Source organism: Paroedura picta, chromosome 2 (genome assembly GCF_049243985.1).
Source record: "Paroedura picta isolate Pp20150507F chromosome 2, Ppicta_v3.0, whole genome shotgun sequence".
Classification (NCBI taxonomy): Eukaryota; Metazoa; Chordata; class Lepidosauria; order Squamata; family Gekkonidae; genus Paroedura; species Paroedura picta.
In genome coordinates, this window is record NC_135370.1 from 80,353,788 (window position 1) to 80,374,055 (window position 20,268).

Below are 20,268 nucleotides of genomic sequence, written 5' to 3' on the forward strand. Positions count from 1 at the left end.
CAAAGAACTGCTACCTGCCTCAGACCACAACATTTTCCATAGTATGAAGTATGGAATATGATATGTGATATGTTTCTTGTATCTGGAAATGGTGATGCTGTCTGTTGTCCTGAGTAGCTCCTCTGTCTCCCAAAGAGTCTGTGGTACAGAGAAAGAAAGAGAGAGAACGTGGATCACAAGTTTCTGCGCTTATCCATTTGATCTAATTTGGAGCTATTGAAAGTCCATTGCAAGATGGAACAGAATACTAGAATCCAAGAGCTAAAAGTAAATGGTATTCACTACTCATAGTGTATTTGTGTGTCTATGTGTTTGTGTGTGTGTGTGTGTGGGGGGGGGGTGTTTCCTAAGCCAAACAAAAGTTATGGCTAGGAGCTTTCTTTGGCTGGAGGTTTTTCTTGATTGTATTTCTAAGACATGGATGGGTAAATATTCAAGAGTTTATAACCATGTACATTGGATCTTATAGAGGCAGTTGGCTATTTAATATCACTCCAGATTAAGTTTGAGGATTCTGGCACCTTAAGAAAGCCCTCAGCAAAACTGATGAATGATGAGCCAGCTGCCAGTTAGTTGCCATATTTGCCATGCCTTTTAATGCAAGAAAATTCTTTGTTGCTAATTGTTTAATTATTAATCCTCTATTTATTGTTCTTTTATAGCTTGTATGTAATCTTGATTGCCACACACCTTTCTTCTGCAAGGAAGTTTCTTGTCAGTCATTCATGTAATTGTGAAGGTTCAATTTTTTTACTTTTTATAGTTTAATTTATTATTATGATCTTTGTATGATTACTTTATACTGATTTATGTCAGCTATATGCTTTTATCAGTTATATGCCTCTTCATATATAATTTCAGAAAAATTCTTGGAGACATTCGTTCTTTTTGAGTGGGTACCTTTTTTTGTTTGGCTTTGTTCTCTGGTAAGGTTCCCTTTCTCCCCGGTTTTGTTTTAGTTTGGATTTTTTTTTCCTGTCACGTCTCATCTGACTTCTGGTGACCCTGTAGGGTTGTAAAGGCAAAAGACATTCAGAGGTGGTTCTTCTTTGGTCTTCCTTGGTGGTCTCCCATCCTAAGTGACCCCGTTTAGCTTACAACATATTATGAGTTAAGATCCTGGACTATCATGGCCAGGGCATAGTGTAGACAGGTATTAAAGAAATCAATATATTGTCCTGAAAATATTAAATTTTAAGATAGGTTGATGGACTTTGTCCGTTCAGAAGACCAGGGTTTCATATTTTGAAGAGTTAGAAGATGGTTTCCTTGGTGTGATCTAGCTTTGGAAACTGAATGCCAGCAAAATCCCACACAAACCTGGGAGCCAGATAGCATAGTTATGGAGATACCACTAATCTTTCCTTGTTTCTGACCACATTGCAACTCTGGCACATAGGACGGGTGGAAGTTCTACCAGTTTAACACAAGATTCTTAGGTAAATATTCACTATTTCTGTTTAGGCTTCTAGTTTTCACAAGATGATGCCAAAGTCTGATTTCTGTTGGCTTGCAGATGTTTTCTTTGAGAGTTTTCATTGGTGGGATGGTCTTGAGCCGATTAATAGACTGTTGATTATGTTTCTTGGTGAGATGCAATGTCTTGATTTCTTTTTCTTGATAGGTATACATTTTGGGTAATGTTTCTGGTGCCATTCTAGTCAAAGGATGGGAATGAGACAGTCCCTTTGGTGTTACTTCAGTTGTAGTGTAGGACATTTTCATGGATCTTAAGAATCTGAATCTTTGGCACATACTGGCCACTCCTCCATCATAAAGATAGTTGACTTGTGGCACTATGCTAATCGAGTTACACTACTCTAAATTTACTGTCAGAACTCCGCTTAGCATGGCACTGTAGGTTTTTCCCTGTCCTGTGAATCTTCCATTTCTTTTCATCATGTAAAGAATCCATTTAATCCTTAATAGTCTGGCAAACAAATGAGTGTAAGGAAGCCCTAGCTTACAAATTTATACATTAAAATCAGGAGACACTGGTTGAGAGCAGGTGGGGAAGGGGTGGATAACCTTTTCCCCACAATCATTTTTTTCTCCAGCATGCATATTTTGCTTTCCAAGTTCAAGTTTTATGTTTTCTATGATGGTTATGTATCTGGAATACCACAGTTGTGGGAAGCAGCTTGGATGATTTTGAACAAGAAAACAGCCTACAAGGATAGGGTTAGACATGCTCCCCACATTGTTCTTCCTGTTTAAAGTTGTAGCTTCCCAAGACCTGCTTTTCATTTTCTTTAAAAAATTGGATATTTGTTGCATGCATTTGTGTGTAACATGAAATTTGCCCCCATTGTTTCCCCAAAACCTATCTTACTTTACTGGCAACTTTTAATTGCATGCTGTTGAGTGTTGTAAGTACACTATATAAATGGACCTAGGAACTGATAGACTGTTTCAGCAAATATCCTTCCAGACCAGAACTTTCCAAGGGACATACTCAAAGGTCAGCTATCAGCCTGAGCAGACATTAACCAGAATGTCTTCGAAAGGCTCCCACTTGCCTTAGCATGCTTTCCCTCTCCTGTGATTTCTTTCTTTCCTATTCCTGAGTGGCAGATCTGATACAATCACTGTGGGATACAGAAGCCACACACCAAATAGCTAGGCTTGAGGAGAAGTGATGAGGAAGGCAGTCTGTGTGCCTGTTCTTTGTATGGTGGAGGGAAATCATTGGCTGTTGGCATAGCATAGGCTAGAAAGAAATTAATAGCAAATTGAAGAACCAAAATGTGAGGAGAAGGGATTTGAGGGGGAGAGAAATTCCTCTCATACTTCCTGGCTAAGGTAGCTTGTTATGTGACCACCATCTGTTTTTTGTTCAGGGCAGCTCAGGGTCCCCCTGTTACTACGAAGAAGAATGGAATGGATCCTTACAGAGCCTGGCAAGGATGTGCTGACAGCACACATCCACTCTGGCATGTCTTGGGAGGACTCTTAGGGAGATTATCAACACACTCAGGGCCAGTCTTCATTCTTTTCTGCCTGAAGGAAAGCATTAAAATTCTATTCCAGTCAATCCTCCGAACAGACACATACAAACCAGCACTGGATCTGGCGAGTTCTTGGGCTCCTCCTGCCTGCCCGTTGCCAATATTTTGGTGGTCCATGACTTTGCCTTCCTCCACCATCTATCCCCTAGTCCCTTATTTGTTTATTTGTTTATTGCATTTGTATACTGCCCTTCCAAAGAGCTCAGGGTGATTTACATCGTAATATACAGTCTCATCGCCATGAACAAAACATAATTAAAAATTTAACACTGTAAGTCTAAAATCATTAAATATTTAAAATAGATTAAAACCATCTCCTTTAATCCTGTCCCTCCTGGCCTAGGTGCGTCCTCTATTCTTCATCATGCACGGGGAGGAGGGAAACTTCAAAACCAAGAGTCTAACCTTAATGGTTAATACCAATACCTTTAACCTGATTTGGTCTTCAACTTGCAGCCAGTGCAGCTGGGAGAGCATTGGTTAAATATGTTCTTTCCATGGGTGCCAGCGAGGAGTCGAGCTACTACATTTTGGATCAGTTGGAGCTTCCAGATCAGACACGAGTGTTAGCCCAGTGTAGCTGCAGTAGTCTAATCTGGAGGTGAACACTGCATGGATCACTGTGGCCAGGTCAGATGCAGATAGACAGGACGCTAAAATGCTGGGTGGCAGGGTTTATGACCCGGGCCTCCATAGACAGAGAGGAATCCAGAGTCACACCCAGGCTCTTGATAGTAGCTAAAGTTGTTAGCTAAACCCCATCAATTTATTTATTTATTTATTTATTTATTTATTTTATATACTGCCCTCTCCCAAAGGCTCAGGGTGGTTTACAGGGAACAAGACACAGGTACAGATAACATGAGGTAACACATGTTACAACAGCAATAACAGTACAGCAGCAATAACCCCAACATGATAACAGCAATAATAATATGATAGAACTGCAAAGGAGCCTCAGCTCAACTCTTACTGGGACCCAGTGTGTTAGGCAGATTAGTGGCGGTCATAATAGGAGGGGGGGGCTGAGGGCCAATTGGAAGCGATGGTCTGGGTCGACCTCAACCAAATGCCTGGTGGAGGAGCTCTCTTTTGCAGGCCCTGTGGAACTATCTGGGTTCTGTCAGGGCCCTGATCTCCTCTGGGAGCTCGTTCCACCAGGTGGGGGCCCGAATGGAGAAAGCTCTGGCCCTGGTTGAGGTCAAGCGGGCTTCCTTGGGGCCAGGGACCACCAGGAGGTTGGAGGTAGTAGAGCACAAGGCTCTTTGAGGGGTGTAGGCGGAGAGGCAATCCCTCAGGTATACTGGGCCCAGATCTTAAAGGTGGCCTTAAAGGTGATAACCAAAACCTTAAGCCTGATCTGGAATTCAACTGGGAGCCAGTGCAGCCGCTGAAGGATGGGCAGGATGTGGGACCTCCGAGGTGTTGCTGTGAGGACCCTGGCAGCCGCGTTCTGGACCAATTGCAGTTTCCGGATCAAGGATAAGGGTAGGACAGCACAGAGCGAGTTACAGAAGTCCAATAGAGCGCAAGCCTAGAGGTGACCACGTGGATCACTGTGGCGAGGTGTTCTGGGGTCAAGTAGGGTGCTAGTAGTTTGGCTTTGCGAAGGTGGTAAAATGCCAGCCACTCTACCATCGTGATCTGAGCCTCCATAGAGAGGGGGGCGTCAAGTATCACTCCCAAGTTTCTGGCAGAGTGGGCCACTGTTAGCTGCACTCCATCCAGACTGAGTAGCTGGAAGCTGTAATATCCTATTTAGGATGTCCCAGCCTGGCCAGATAACCTCTATCTTAGCTGGATTTAACTCCATCCCATCACCACCTCCAGACAACTCTTGGTGACAATGGATGGCTATCCATTAACAGGTTTAGCTGATTGTCACCTGCATATTGGTAACTGTAGCCTGAAACTCCGGATTAGCTGAGTAAGGGGGCAGATGTAGATGTTAAATAACATCAGAGAGAGAATTGTACCCTGCAGGACTTCACAAGTTAGGGCATACCACTGAGAAGTACTCTCCCCTACTGCCACCCTCTGTCCCCAGCCATGGAGGAAAAAGTGTAGCCATTTCAAGGCTATGACCTGTATCCCTGTGTTGAATAGGCATTGGGCAATCAGCCCATGATGGACTGTGTCGAATGCCGCTGTGAGATCTAAAAGAATCAGCAGCACTGACCCAACTAGGTCCAGTTTCCTCTGAAGGTCATCTGTAAAGGTGACCGAGCTGTCTCCACTTCATGACCAGGCCTGAAGCCAGATTGGAAAGGGTCAAGGACTGATATTTCTTCCAGAAAGCTCTATAATAGTTCTAAGTCTGTTCGCTCAACTAACTTTTCCAAGTATAGCAAATGTGACACTGGGTGGTAGGTGGGTTGATTGGTATTATCCAGCATAGGTCTTTTTTTTCCAAATGTGACCTCATCACTGCTTCCTTCAGCTTCTCTGGGACAAGGATAAATTGCTGATATCTGGAGTTGGGCCTGGACCCTCTTGTTGCTGGATTTCACCAATCAAGGAGCAAGTGGTGGGCCAGACAGTTGACAGAGCTCTGTCCACCTTTGCTAAGGAGAGTGAACTGACGTAGTCCAAAGTTGGACCTTGGGATGACCAAGGGGCCTCCAGTTTACTAATTGCATCAATTTTGGTGGGAAAGTCCAGCCATAACAACAAGGTTTTCTTCGCAAAAAAACCCCTCACAAATGCCAATTTGAGAATTTCAGGTTCACTTACAAAGAATATCAATGACCAAATTGTTTTAAATAACTGTGCCAGGCAAGAGCTAGTGGAGGCAATAAAGGCTGTGAAGTATTTATTCTTTGTGACCTTTACTGCTCTCTCATAAACATTCATAAGCACTTATAAGATGTTCTGGTGACTTCATCACAATTTTTTTGCCAATCTTGCTCTAGCTATCTCAGCTCTCATTTCTATTCATGCAGCTCCTGGATATAACAGGGGGCCAGTATGGATTGGGAGTGGAGAGGGCATCAGGGTGCAATTTCATTGATGGCTTCAGACAGCCAGGTTTGCCAGGTCTCTACCAACATATTGACTGAGTCACTGAGGGGCATTGGATCTTGCAGAGTATTCTGGAATCCTGTTGGATCCATTAGTCTCCATGGGCGAGCAAAATATTAAGAATTAATAACATGGATGCCCAGTTAATGACAGAAGATGTTGTCATAAAAGATGAGAAAAAGGAGAATGATTTGTGAAGATACCTGCTGCAACAAAAACAGATATCCTCTAATTACCAAAAAGCGGTTTTGTTTCTATTCCTCCCCCATCATGTACAGCTTTAACCAGTTAATCAAACATATGACATTATCATTGATCTGTCTAGCTTAGTATTATGTAAAACTGGCAACAACTCTCAAGGCAGAGAAAGAGACCTTTCTAGACATATTGTGAAACTAGCATTTCTGGGGATTGCATTGGGAATCTGTTGAATGCAGACACGTAGTTTGCTATCAAGGCATGACACCTATTACGTAATGTCCATACAATTAGCTGGTTACATTTTATTTCATCAGGTTTATCAGCAAACAGTGTGCTTGCTGAATATATTGGTTTTAGTTTGAAACTGGAACTGGTTCAGACCATCAAAAGCCTATTGTCGATAAACTGTGTGTATAGATTTCTACTTAAACTGCACATTGATGTATTTATGGTAAAGTGAGTTGGCCTTTGGGAGTTTCCTCAGCTGTTTATTTCATCAGCAACTTTTCATTTTACCTATAAGGTGTTTTAAAACCTGCCTTTCTCCTAAGAAGAACTCAGCTCTTTGGTTAAGAGGCACCTTCTCTTTCTTCAGTCAGGAAGAAAGAAACAAAGAATGGAAGGAATGGGCCCCTTTCACATGATCAATTGTATTTAGTATTGTTCTTTTCTACTTACTCAAGCACATACTCAAAATATAGCTTGACTGGCTTTGGGAAAAATTCAGCTTTCATTTAGTCCTTCACTTGTCCTGTCATGTTTTATGTGCTTGTATGTCAGTGTGAGATGCAGGATCCCTTGGAGAGAGAGGCCTAACCCACAGAGCAGGGCAGACTTCTCTGGAGGAGGGAGAAAAGGAGACATGTTGGGAAGGCCGCATGTTTTCACTGCTCCCATGGCAACAAGTCCATTAAGGAGATAGATTAAACCTCCCCAGCTGCTGCATATATTGCTTTTGTCTGCCTGGTCTCCTGGAGTTCATATTCTCTGAACAAAGTAATAGCAGGGAGAGGATGGGGTGAGGGGAGAGGTGCTGGAAGCAAGTACGGAGTGACTAGTGGTGGCTCTGATTAAAATCAGGATTGTGGCAGAGGATGTGGCAGCATTGTGCTGAAGCCAGGATGGGAAAAGGCAAATAGGGCAATCTAGGCAGTTCTGGTGATTTTCATTCGATACATTGTTCAATGCTAAGACAAACAATTTATTTCTTTGCTTTACTTATATTCAGCCTTTCCCCCCAATGGGAGCCAAAAGAAATTTCGATTGTTCTCTTCTCGATGTTATCCTCACAACATCCCTGAGAGTTGGAGTAGACTGAGCATATATGACTGTCCCAAGGTCACCCAGCAAGTTTCAGCAGAATGGATATTTTCAATCCAGGGCTGATTCTGCACTTACTTTGTTTATTCCATTGTGGATCCTGCTGAACTCAGATTGAATCAAACTCAAGTCATAGAATCATAGAATCTTAGAGTTGGAAGGGGCCTTACAGGCCATCTAATCCAACCCCCTGCTCAACACAGGATCAGCTCTAAGCATCCTAAAGCATCCAAGAAAAGTGTGTATGCAAACCTTTGCTTGAAGACTGCCAGTGAGGGGGAGCTCATCACCTCCTTAGGCAGCCTATTCCACTGCTGAACTACTCTGACTGTGAAAAAATTTTTTCCTGACATCTAGCCTATATCGTTGTACTTGTAGTTTAAACCCATTACTGCGCGTCCTTTCCTCTGCAGCCAACGGAAACAGCATCCTGCCCTCCTCCAAGTGACAACCTTTCAAATACTTAAAGAGGACTATCATGTCCCCTCTCAACCTCCTTTTCTCCAGGCTGAACATTCCCAAGTCCCTCAACCTATCTTCATAGAGCTTGGTCCCTTGGCCCCAGATCATCTTCGTCGCTCTCCTCTGTACCCTTTCAATTATATCTACGTCCTTCTTGAAGTGAGGCCTCCAGAACTGCACACAGTACTCCAAGTGTGGTCTGACCAGTGCCGTATACAATGGGACTATGACATCTTGTGATTTTGATGTGATGCCCCTGTTGATACAGCCCAAAATGGCATTCGCCTTTTTTACCACTGCATCACACTGCCTGCTCATGTTTAGTTTACAATCCACAAGTACTCCAAGGTCTCATTCACACACAGTGTTACCTAGAATACACTCGCATTCATTTTCACTGCAGAGATTCTCTGGCACATTCTGCTGAGTTTGTAGCTGTTTTCCCCTATTGGAAACAATGGAGGATGAGGCACCTACTTTGGGTGCCCATAGAGTTGGACCCCTGATTCTTTTGAGGAGGGACTCCAGCAGCTATGTTGCAGATTTGTTGCCGCTACCTCAAATCCTGCCCCTACCAGACTACGGAATAGATTTGCCATTGGCTTTAAAGGCCCCATAGGGCAGTGGTCCCCAACCTTTTTATCACTGGGGACTGGTCAATGCTTGACAATTTTACTGAGACCCAGGGGGGCGGGAGTAGTCCTTTGCTGAGGGACGTTGCCACCACCTGAGCCCCTGCTCCACTTGCTTTCCTGCCAGCGCCCCTGACTTCCCGCCACCTGCTGAGGGGCGCTGCCAGCAGCAGGTGCACAGTGCCATGCCGAGGAGGAGCCCCAGCCCTGGTGGCCGCTGGAGAGCACCAAAGGTGAGCCAGAGGCAGAGTAGCAGGGTAGACCCTGAGGCAGCAGCCGGGGAAGAGGAGCTGCAGCCTAGTACCGACTGATCCATGGACCGGTCCTGGTCCCCGGACCGGGGGTTGGGGACCACTGCCATAGGGTATTTGGAGCTGAAAACATTCAGTATTCCCAGATATTTTGGGTTTTTTTCAGCATTGGCTGTATCAGTACTGAAGACAGATTAGAGAATCTGTATTCAGTATGGTATTGGGAGAAGGTTTACTAAACCTAATGCATATGCCTACTTGAACCCAAGAGCAGAGCTTCAGTGCTTCCAAAATGAGTCATCCAAGACTGAGGGGATGGAGGGAGACTGGTAGTTTTCATTGCCCTTACTGGAAATGCTTCTTTCATATCTCTACCTGGCCAATTGTGTGAGGGGGAGGGAATGCACTATTCTAATGTTTATAGTTTTCATAACACTGTCGTGTTCACTCTGGTGGAAGAAAAAAGCCTGTACAACCTCTAATTCTGGAAGGGGAGAATCCAAAAGTATATTGATGTGGTAGCACTGTATAGTCATATAATGAATAAGGTTTCTGACTCACTTTTCCTTTTGCCCAATACCTTCTTTCTTGTTTTAATCCTTTCTTGGTGCACAGACCAATGCCCACCTATCGGGTGGATGCAGATAAAGGCTTTAACTTTTCGGTGGGTGACGATGCTTTCGTGTGCCAAAAGAAGAATCACTTCCAAGTCACAGTCTACATTGGCATGATTGGTGATGCCAAGTATGTCAAAACTCCGGAGGGCTTGAAACCACTTGAGTGCTTCTACCTGAAACTCCATGGTGTGAAGGCAAGTTTAAGTCGGGACACCTGTAATAATCAAAGGGGCTGGTGGGAGGCTCCAAGGATGCTGGTGACTCTGTCTGCTGATGTTGTCACCTGTGCATGAGTCTGTGAACTTGTTGGGTTTATGGGGATCTATTGGGGGAGTGTAGACATTTGTGGTTTTAGTGTTCTGAATCAGACTGAGTAGAACAATGTATGTTTTATATCTAGGTGACTGCCGTTGTATCCCTAGCAGAATTATGCCAATTTAATCCCATTACTTTCAATTGATATAGAAGAGTGTAACTATCCATGGCTGGACTGAGCTTGTTTTCTGTCACTTAGCAGTCTTATTACCTTCTCTCATACATATGCTTTTTTGGGGGAAGCAAAAAAGAAACCATTAGAGCTATCCTGCATCACTTGACATTTTTTAAAGACTTCAGAGTCACCATGGGCAGGCTATGCTTTCCAGGTACCGTATTTGCCGGTGTATAAGACGACTGGGCGTATAAGATGACCCCCCCAACATTTCCACTCAAAATACAGTACTATGGGCCACTATGAGCAGCTATGTCTATCCCAACTGAAGTGCACCTGGCGTATAGGACGACCCCCCCATTTGGAGGCATGTTTTTCAGGGGGGGAAAGTAGTCTTATATGCCAGCAAATACTGTACATCTTTCCTTTGTGCTTCTTCAATAGAAATGACTTTGCCCCCTTCTCACCAGCATGTTATTAGCCACAACAGGAAAGAAAAACAGGTACCCCCCTCACTTTCCTGTACTCAGTGTAGTTAATAGCAACTTCAAGGGATGTATGATTTCATGTGGTGCAGAGTGTGTGAGTTTGAATCACCCATGCAATCATACTTCTGATCCAGTCCTCTTGGCAGATTCTTTGATGTCTAAAAATAGTTGGTAATAGCTTCCTCATAATGAAGCTTTGCACAATGTATACAACTCCTGTCTCCCAGTCATATCTTCTGCCAGGCATACAGTGGAAGACGAGAGAAGGGCATGTGCCTGGGGCCATTCACCAAGGGATGGCATGTCTCCTTATGCCTCCTGCAGGGCTCTCTGTTCTGCAGGTATGAATTAACTGGTGGTCCCTGGCCCCCTGGGAAGCATAAATGGCCTCGACTAGGACCAAGGCTTTTTCTGTCCTGGTTCCAACCTGGTGGAATGTGCTCCCAGAAGAGGTAAGGGCCCTGTCGGAGCTGTCAGTGTTCTGCAGGGCCTGTAAGATGAAGCTCTTCCACCAGGCATTGGGTTGAGGCCCAGCCCAGAAGATCTGGTCCCTCCCTGTCGAGGCCTGTAGAGGCATTGTCCTCGGTCAGATGGGCACAGGGGCCTTTCTGGAGGACGATGGTGGACTACTGGGGACCAGTAGGGTCTGGTGTTATTGGCTGTGGACGGGGAAGGGGAGGGAAACAGTTCAGTTTGATCTGCCATCGAGGAGTATTGTTGTTGCTGTTTTTATGGGGCTTTATTATAAACCAACATGAGATAGCTGGGTTCGGGAGTGGCGGCGAATAAATGCAAATATAAATAAGTAAATGAAGGTATCTGCAATGCTGCTTGGGAATAGGCGTTGGAGAAGTACTTCTGACAGTGCTTGTTCAGTGAGCTTGGATCTTTTGTTCTGAACAGCTGGAGGCCCTGAACCAGTCCATCAACATAGAACAGTCCCAGTCCGACCGCAGCAAGCGGCCCTTTAATCCTGTCATGTAAGTCCTGCTCATTCTTCATTGTGAAGGAGAAAGTGTCAAGGGTTAATAATGGGAAAGGGAGAGGATGCCTTCCAAAGAGGTGGGGGGGGGAGAGTGGAACATTTGTAGTAACTGTCACTTGCAGGCTTTTCTGTTCCTCCCCCTTTTCGAATGCACACCCCTTTGTGTGTGATCCAGAAAAAGATAAGTACAAGCAAAAGCAGTTTGGACATGACAGCTCCCGTGCATCAGCCTGAAGGTGTGATTTCTTCACATGTGCATCACATCAGGAGAGGACAATTATATATGTACAGACTATATTGTAGGTTTCCTTGCAGAAACCTTACCTCCATGCACTAACAGCTGAAAACAGAAATGACTGCACATTAAGTGTATTGCATGGGGATATCACAGCTGCAATCTCTCTCTGGCTTTATGAAATTGGGATTAAGTTCTATTGATTTCATGGGGCCCTTAGAAATGCTCAGCACTCTCTGCCATTAGATCTTTTTAGGGCAGTGCTCATTCCCTCTCCGTGATGGAGTGCTGAGGGTCCCTAGATGTCATCCATCTTGGTTACTTTCATAATGACAGATGCAGATTTTCACTTCTACCTATTTGCCCCCCTGCAGGGTCAACTTGCCTCCAGAGCAGGTTACGAAGGTCACTGTAGGGCGACTGCATTTCAGCGAGACCACGGCCAATAACATGCGGAAGAAGGGCAAGCCCAATCCTGATCAGAGGTAGGGACCAATGAAGTCGTCACCCTCTCCCCAGCCTGGAACTGAACTCATGCTTGCTTGTAGCAGTTAAATGTTAACTTTTTTGCACTGAAGCAGTACTATTGCTAGTGTAAAGTTTCTGTGTCCTCATCAGATTTAATGCTTTTTACATACTTAAATGCTTTTTACATACTGCATTGGATAATATATACACTTTGTTAAAAAACAGCACTTCATTTCTTGCATAAATTTCTTGGTACAGAGACAGTAGAAGGGAAAGGGAAGAAAAAACTTGAGGCACAGGCTCAGAAAAACACAAGCCATCTATACTGGTGGAGGAACTTGAGTCTGACTGACCACTGTTCACCAACAACAGCAGTAATCTTACGATAAAAGTCCAGGACAATTTTTAGTCAGTAAATTTCTCAGCTGAGTAATGAATTTTTAAATATTTTTAGATTTCTTTCCCAATACTGTCTTTCTCTCTTAGTGATTCTAGTTTAGTGATCCACATGCCTTTTCACTAAACCTAGTAACCTGATTTTTTTGGGGTGGGGAGAATGGAAAACTGGAACAATAATGGTGATGGTACACCAATGGAGGGGAGCGTGGAAGGTACAGAATGGAAGGAATGATCTCAGTGTAGACAATGGAGGACTAGGGCAGGGGTAGTCAACCTGTGATCCTCCAGATGTCCATGGACTACAATTCCCATGAGCCCCTGCCAGCATTTGGGGTGAGAAAAGGGCAGGGAGAATTCTGATGGAACCTTTATGCAGTTGAATTAATTGGCTTGGGAACCAAGAAAGGGGGAAATTGCTGCATAAGCACTTTTAAACATAGAAAAACAGTGAACAGAATACAACCTGAGCACTGAAGGCAGTAAAATTCATGCAGAATGAAAAAGAAAGCCTGATGCATATATGCCATGAAAGTGGGGTAAAAAGCAGAACAAAACACTCCCTAGCAGGAATGCATGGTGAAAGCGAAGGAAAACGCCAGTGCATAAAAGGCACAACAGTGCCATGTTAGGCAGAGTTAGATCCTTCTAAGTCTATTAATTCTAAAGTTGCTGCTTAATTACCACTTCTTCTTTGCTCTCTCAGCCCCATTGATCACTTATGATCTAATAAGGTGGGGTTTCTGGATTTCCAAATGGAGAAGCCCCTCCCCATCAATGCTAAGGGCCAGCTCAAAGGACTGCTTTCTGTGCAAGTTGGTCCACTTTGAAAATCTGATAAAGATGGTGCTCTAATTAAAAATGAATGGTTGGTGTGAATATGTTGCCCATTTCAGTTGTGCTTTGCAGTTCTTATGCATATTACGATTTTTTAAATACATAAATTTTAAATGGTTGCTTTTAGTGTAATTAAAACATGTTGAGTTGGTTGTTTGGCGCCTGTCCTTCATTTTATCATGACAACAACTCTGTGAAGTAGGTTAGGCTGAGAAAATATGACTGACCCACAGTTATCCCACAAGTTTTCATGGCAATGGGATTTGAACCAAGGGCTCCCGAACCCTAGTCTGACCCTCAAACCACTACCCTTGCTGGCTCTCTGTACTTAGCATGTGCACCAGGCTTTCCATCAGAGCATAGCTTATATATGTGTGTTACATCATGTCATGTTTCAAATTTTTCTTACTAGAAAATTTATTTTACAAACACTGTGCTTATTAAGTTGCGTTTGGGTACCCAGTGAAATACTTGAGTCATGTTGGTCTCCATCCTGTTTTGTGACATTTTCAGATACTTCATGTTGGTTGTCGCCTTGCAAGCTCATTCACAGAACCAAAACTACACTCTGGCTGCTCACATCTCTGAGCGCATCATTGTTAGAGTAAGTGCCTCTCTCCATCTTTCACTGTTTTCCTCACACTGCATTTCTCTTCCCTGTATTGGGGGGTTCCTTGGCTCCTTCTCACTGTTGCCAAATTGCCCTTATTCCTCAGCACATCCTGCTGTCCTTTTTCCCTGCCCACATTCATTCCTATCTTATTCCATTCTTCCTTCCATTCTTCTGAATCCTTAGTCTTCCTTCTAAGCAGAAGAACCCTTTTTGCAAACAATAACCAGAAAATATATATTCTGGTTTACTGCAAGAGTGGCCAAATGGTGACTCTCTGGATGTCCATGGACTACAATTACCATGAGCCCTTGGCAGGGGCTCATGTTAATTGTAGCCCATGGACATCTGGAGAGCCACTGTTTGGCCACCCCTGGTTTACTGGTTCCTACCACAGGGATATTGGGCAGGGATAAAAACTAATCCTTGGGGAGGGGAAACCATGCTGGGAGTTGTGAAATGCATCACAGTGTCCACAGCTTTGCTGCACAGACAAAAGGGTTGCCAGCAGGAATGGTGTATCACGGTGGTGACATTGTGCAGATGTTATTAATATCAATGACAATACTCTTCTGCTGTCCAGATGCTCTTGTTTAGAAGCACATCAACAGGCAGCCATTCCCCACCAGCATAAGTCACAGAGAGGTTTCTTGGGTCAGGTGCTTGCCAGCACCATGCTGATATCCAACCACAGGATTGTACTTGTGCAGACACACCTTATGGTTCTTGGGAAGGCCCTGTTGGAAGGTGAAGACAGGACTTATGACAACACTGTGACTGACTGAGGGAGTCAATGGGAGTGGGTTATTGGGTGCTACTTCTCAAATGTGTATTGCTATAAATTCCAGCACATCAGTTCTGCCTAAAATTGATCCAGCTAGTCCAGTTTCAGAGCAAGCAACCAAACTGATCACCTTCTTGGAGTTTGGATGGCATGACTTTGAGGAACAGAGTGTGAAGAGGTCATCTGTGATCCCTGCACTGGCAGTGATTCCTAGCCAATAGGGAAGAAGAAGAAGAGTTGGTTTTTATACCTTACTTTTCACTGCCTGAAGGAATCTCAAAGCGACTTACAATGGCCTTTCGTTCCGCTCCCTACAATGGATACCCTGTGAGGTAGGTGGGGCTGAGAGAGCTCTGAGAACCGTGACTTGCCCAGCTGGCTGCATATGGAGAAGCAGGGAATCAAACCCGGTTCTCTAGTTCAGAGGCTGTTGTTCATAACCACTACACCACACTGGGAGGATTCTAGGCTGTGACATTGTGGTTGGCTGTCTGCGCCCTGCTGCCTTTTTAAGTGCTGTGTCCGTTTCCTCTAGCAACGGGCCGGTTCGGGGTTAAAACACAAACAGAGGGCAGACGGGGACCCCGGAGTCTGCAGACAAGTAAGTAGCATGCTAAACTATGCAGTCTCCGGGGTGAAGGTGGGGGGGCTGTGTTGTGAAGCCTTTGGGAGTGGTGGACAGGTTGGAAAAGACTCTGAAGAAGCTTAGGTGGGGCTTTGTCAGTGAGCCCAAAGATGTGTCTGCACTAGATCAAATTCATGGTTTGGTTGCATATCAGATACACAGCTGATGTGCCTAATCCATAGGGAAGATGGTGTAAACACCAGAGAGACCATGGAATGAATCTGCACTGTGTCATCAGCAGTGCCACACAGATGTTCCATGATGCTTTGCTGTTGCTGTTATTGTTATTGCTGGTGATATTTATGTAGGTCCATGTACAGAGTTTCATTAACAAAAGAGACAACGCTGCCCCAAAGAGCGTAGTGTCTACACATAGATGGTGGGAATTCAAGACAGACTGAGGGTGGACAGAAAAAGCTACAAAACCTAAGGGTGAATGTGACACATCCTACTTTTAATAAATAAGGTTATACTAAAGCAGGGGTCCCCAGACTTTTTGAGTCTGCAGACACCTTTCAGATTCTGACATAGTGTGGTGGGTGCACATTTTAGTGACACACTAAAGATCCTTTTTCTGTGGCAGCAGCTGCTGCCAAAGCAATATTTGTAAACATTTGCACAGCCAATCAAGTTTCCAATGGCTAATCAAAGGTATTGCAGGGCAAAAGCCCCAATTGGCCCCACCCACTTTCTAAAGCACTTGGTGGGTGCCAGGAAAGTGGATCCCAGCAGTGTTGGGGGCCCCAGCACTAACGGCTTTAAGAACCTGGCAGATTTTTTTAAAGGATTTTAAAAGAAAGACCACACAGAAAGATATGAGAGTAACAACAACACTTCTGAGAGTTCAAACAATTTTTGTGTTGTAATCTATACAACAGCCCTCTAAGGTAGGCGATGTCTCCATACTGAAGAGAGGAAGGACGACAGGAGCTGCTTGCCTAAAGGGTGCCTACGGCGTTTTAAGCCCATTGACTTCAGTGAGTTTAAAAGGAACACTTAGAATTACACCGCCAGTGAGTTTGTGGTAGGGGTGACCCTAATCTGCAGGATCAGTCTGTTAGCAGCTAGGCTGTCCCAGCTCTCAGTGCATTGGAGGTCACATGTAAGTGGTCCAGAGCTCCAGGCATCCGGATCCACAGGGAAGGATGGATGGGATTGTTTTAAGAGAACAGGTGAGTTGGAGACGGAGTTCATGGGGTAACCAGTGCCAGCACTGGTGGGGCTAAACTTGGGACCAAGCGAGGAGGAAGCTTTATATTTTGGTCACTGGGAATGGCCAATCTCTTTTACCCACCTCCCCCTCACATTCACACATACACATTTATGCAATCCTAACAATTAGCTCAGCCACCTCCAGATGGCAGTGTTTTTACTCTTTCTTGTGTTTTCCGCTGTATAGAACTAAGAACCTGACTACAATGTTGAGAAAGTATTTGTAGAACAACCTACACAACTTGTGACACACACACAAGCTGCCTGCACTGCCTTATTGCAGTTCACTGCTGATGTGTTCTGGCCTACCAGATGTCTGTCTTTGCTCTGCAAGCCCAGCCAAGCCAGGAGCTTTAAGCCCAACATTGGTTGGTGTGCAAGGAATGAGTGCTGCAGATTCTGCTTCCCTGCCTGTGCTCAGCCACGAAAACTGTGGTGGTCCCTAGGCATTTCCTGGGGGCAATGCAGACTGGAGAGGTGGCAAGTGTAAGTGGCAGTGTTCTTCTTTCCCAGACTCCAAGGATGAAGAAGTGGCAATGAAGTTGAAGTGGCAATGCCATGCAGCTGGGCCCATTTCTGCCTTAGTTCACTGAGAGTATTTTCCCACTGAAAGAGGTTTCTTGCAACATAAGATTTATGTTTTGAGCTACAAAGGAATGCTTATCTCACTGGGTCTGTAAATATGGGGTAACTTGAAGCCATGAGTCACTTAGATGAGACAATAGATCAGACATTAAACAGCATTACTTTTTCACTAAGTAGAGTTGTATGGCAAAGTAAGGTTTGGAGGTATGACTACCTAGCCCTTTCCCTCACTCAGGTGCAGGATATTCTCTCCAATTTTTCTTCCTTTTTGCTAGATATGTGGCTGTCCCACCCTTTCACTTCATTGTATTTTATGCTGTCTTAGTTCAGAAACTTGAAAGAAGAGACAAGATCACCCTCTAAAACTTCTGAAATGACAGAAAAGAGGTTCTATAACATTAAAAAATAAACTAAATATTTTATTCAACATAGAGGGGGAAAGGTCAGGTGAAATCAGGGGTAAGATGTCTATGGTCAATCAATAAGAACTCTGAGGTAATGTAATATTTTCACAAACAAATGTCCAGCAATTGAGAGTTTTAAAGCTTTTCACACAGTCTTAGAGACTTTGAGATGAGAGGGTTTGGTTTCAGTGTTTCTTCAACACTCCAGTTCTCTTTCTTAAATGACTCTTCAGGTTTCACAAGGCAGGGATGCACTTTCAAGCACCAAAATCCCTTATCTAAACAAACCAGGGATCACTCCACTCTCTAGAGCTAGAGCTGCTTTCCTTTTAACTGAGCAGGGAATTTAGCTAGATCTATCCATTTGCCTGGCCCAAATGCGGGTCTTCACTGATCCACCTGTTCCTCCTTGCCACCTTTCCAGTGTTTAGTCAGTATGAACTGTTTTCAGTTAGAGTCAAACTCTCCCCAGTTAGAGTTAAACTTTCCACAGTCTTACTGTTCAACTAACACTAACCAATCAAATTCCTTGAAGCAGCCTGTCACTCAAGACTCTCTGGCTCTGTGTCGCATTAACCATTCAAAGTCCATTACATGTTTATGCAGCACTTATGAGCTTTTGAAGTGGAGTCCGACACAGAAGCTGTCCCCTAACATGGACAAAGAAGTCTGTGTTCTCATCCATGATGAGAACCATAAACTTTGCAAAAAAAAAAGGAATCCTTTTAAGACTCTTTTTGGGGCCTTTATTTATTTTTTTGCAGGCTTCCAACCCAGGTCAGTTTGAGAGTGACAGTGATGTACTCTGGCAGCGTGCTCAGCTTCCGGACACTGTGTTTCACCACGGACGAGTGGGTATCAATACAGATCGCCCTGATGAAGCTTTGGTTGTTCATGGTAATGTGAAAGTCATGGGGTCCCTCATGCATCCATCAGACCTCCGAGTAAAAGATGACATCCAAGAGGTAAGAGTTCATCAGCCTCGGAAGTTCTTAGGAATTTCTTCAGCCTTGTGTGGACATTCTTATGCAAACAGCATACTTCCCTTCAATGTGGGTGCTTCTCACACTAGGCTGATGAGAACATCATGGAGAAAGGTCAGACTAGCATATGGGCAGGCAGAGTTTCTGCTTAGAGCATTTCAGGAACCCAAAAAATGTAGGAGCCCAAAATGTGGATTAAATGGTAGAACAGTTTCTAGCAAACCTTACATCAGTTGCTTATTGTTTTGGAGATCTTAAGCTAAGCACTGCATAAAAGTTAAAATGAATTATCCTTGCCCTCAGCCTTGCAGTCTAATACACAAAGAAAGGGGGATGATACCACAAAAGAGAGGCCCAGATGATCGCCTAATAAACAACAGGGTGGCTTAAGGAGCGTCCACACTTCTGCCACCAGGCTCGTATGGTTTTTTAATCTTGTTTCCACATGACATCATCCTTTATTTGTGCATAGACTATTCTTCTGTGAAGAGCTTGTTCCTTCCACAAAATAACCTTCCTATAAAAAAGTGTTTCATGGACAAGATGCTATTGGCATCAGCAGTTTCTTGTCTCTGAAAGGGAAACATTGCAATTGCAGAACTTTCTTGAAGTAATAGTCAATAACTTTTTTATTGTTAACAACAGCAGCAATTGCAGGATGAGCATAACAGAGAAGAATCATGTATACCTCACCTTGGCTTTTAGACAGGGGTGAGAGGAGAGGATCATTCAGGAGTGCCTCTGCAAATACATGGATCTCAAAAAGTGTGTGTGCACACAAAATATTATACAACTGAAATAAAATTGTGTTGGTCTTAAAGGTGCTACTGGACTCAGACTTTGTTGTGCTGATTCAGACCACTACGGCTACAAACCTGACTTTATAAATATTATGTCAATATTAACTTATTTGCATAAATTAAAATGCCCTCTCTGCTCATGGTGTAAATCCAAGCTAGGTGTAAATCCCTGAGTTTATCACTGCTAACAGCCAGTCAGCATGCAATGTGCATAATTCGGACAAAGATGGAATTATAAGTAAGGCTTATAATTCTGTACCTGTAAGCGAGTGTGGTGTCATCATTAGAGAACCAGACTAGGACCTGGGAAGTGCAGGTGAGAACCCTCACTGTGCCACTGAAACTTCCTGGGTGATCTTGGGCCAGTCATACACCTTCAACCTAACCAACCTTACAGAGTTGTGAGGATAAAAGAGAGGAGAATGGTTGGCACTGCTTTTGGTCCCCACTAGGGAGAAAGGCAAGGTGGAAATGAAGTAAATAAATGTATGCAGATTTTACTGATGATATCAAGACTCCATCGCATAAGGGCGTATTTAAGCTGAATCTGAACTCTTGGGAAATCGGTTTCTTACTGAGATGTCAGGACTGATCATGCTGCTGCTCCCCTAACCAGACCAGCAGTTTAGCCCAGAGTATAGCTAGCAGAAGTACAGAGCTAAATGCTCTGTATGGTTCCTTGCCTAGTGTTCCTGGGATTGTAATCCCAAATTGGCTGAGACCGTCAACAGGTCCCCCCTCAGACATCCCTCCATGGCCTGAACCAGTCTGTCCTCTCGGGGGCCTTGGCTGGGTTCCGTTCCTGTTATATTGTTTATGTCACTGAAATTGCGTTATTGGATTGATGTTGTTGTAGTATTTGTTTATGTTATGTACTAATTCGTTCCATGTATCCCCCATGCTGTATGTAAACC

General features: G+C 44.1%; 1 protein-coding gene across 6 annotated transcripts in view; it reads left to right on the forward strand.

Annotated features, from left to right (window-relative positions):
* The window catches only part of MYRF (myelin regulatory factor), a 127,761-nt gene that overhangs the window by 82,482 nt on the left and 25,011 nt on the right, over positions 1 to 20,268 (forward strand). For 5 of the 6 annotated variants that reach the window (XM_077321172.1, XM_077321176.1, XM_077321173.1 and 2 more), the window contains 6 exons: positions 9,511 to 9,706; positions 11,334 to 11,410; positions 12,025 to 12,135; positions 13,865 to 13,955; positions 15,281 to 15,346; positions 18,336 to 18,536. In XM_077321172.1, the coding sequence (XP_077177287.1) occupies positions 9,511 to 9,706; positions 11,334 to 11,410; positions 12,025 to 12,135; positions 13,865 to 13,955; positions 15,281 to 15,346; positions 18,336 to 18,536 (742 nt within the window). The remainder of the gene's footprint in view (positions 1 to 9,510; positions 9,707 to 11,333; positions 11,411 to 12,024; positions 12,136 to 13,864; positions 13,956 to 15,280; positions 15,347 to 18,335; positions 18,537 to 20,268) is intronic. The other variant, XM_077321175.1, reaches the window with a different exon arrangement.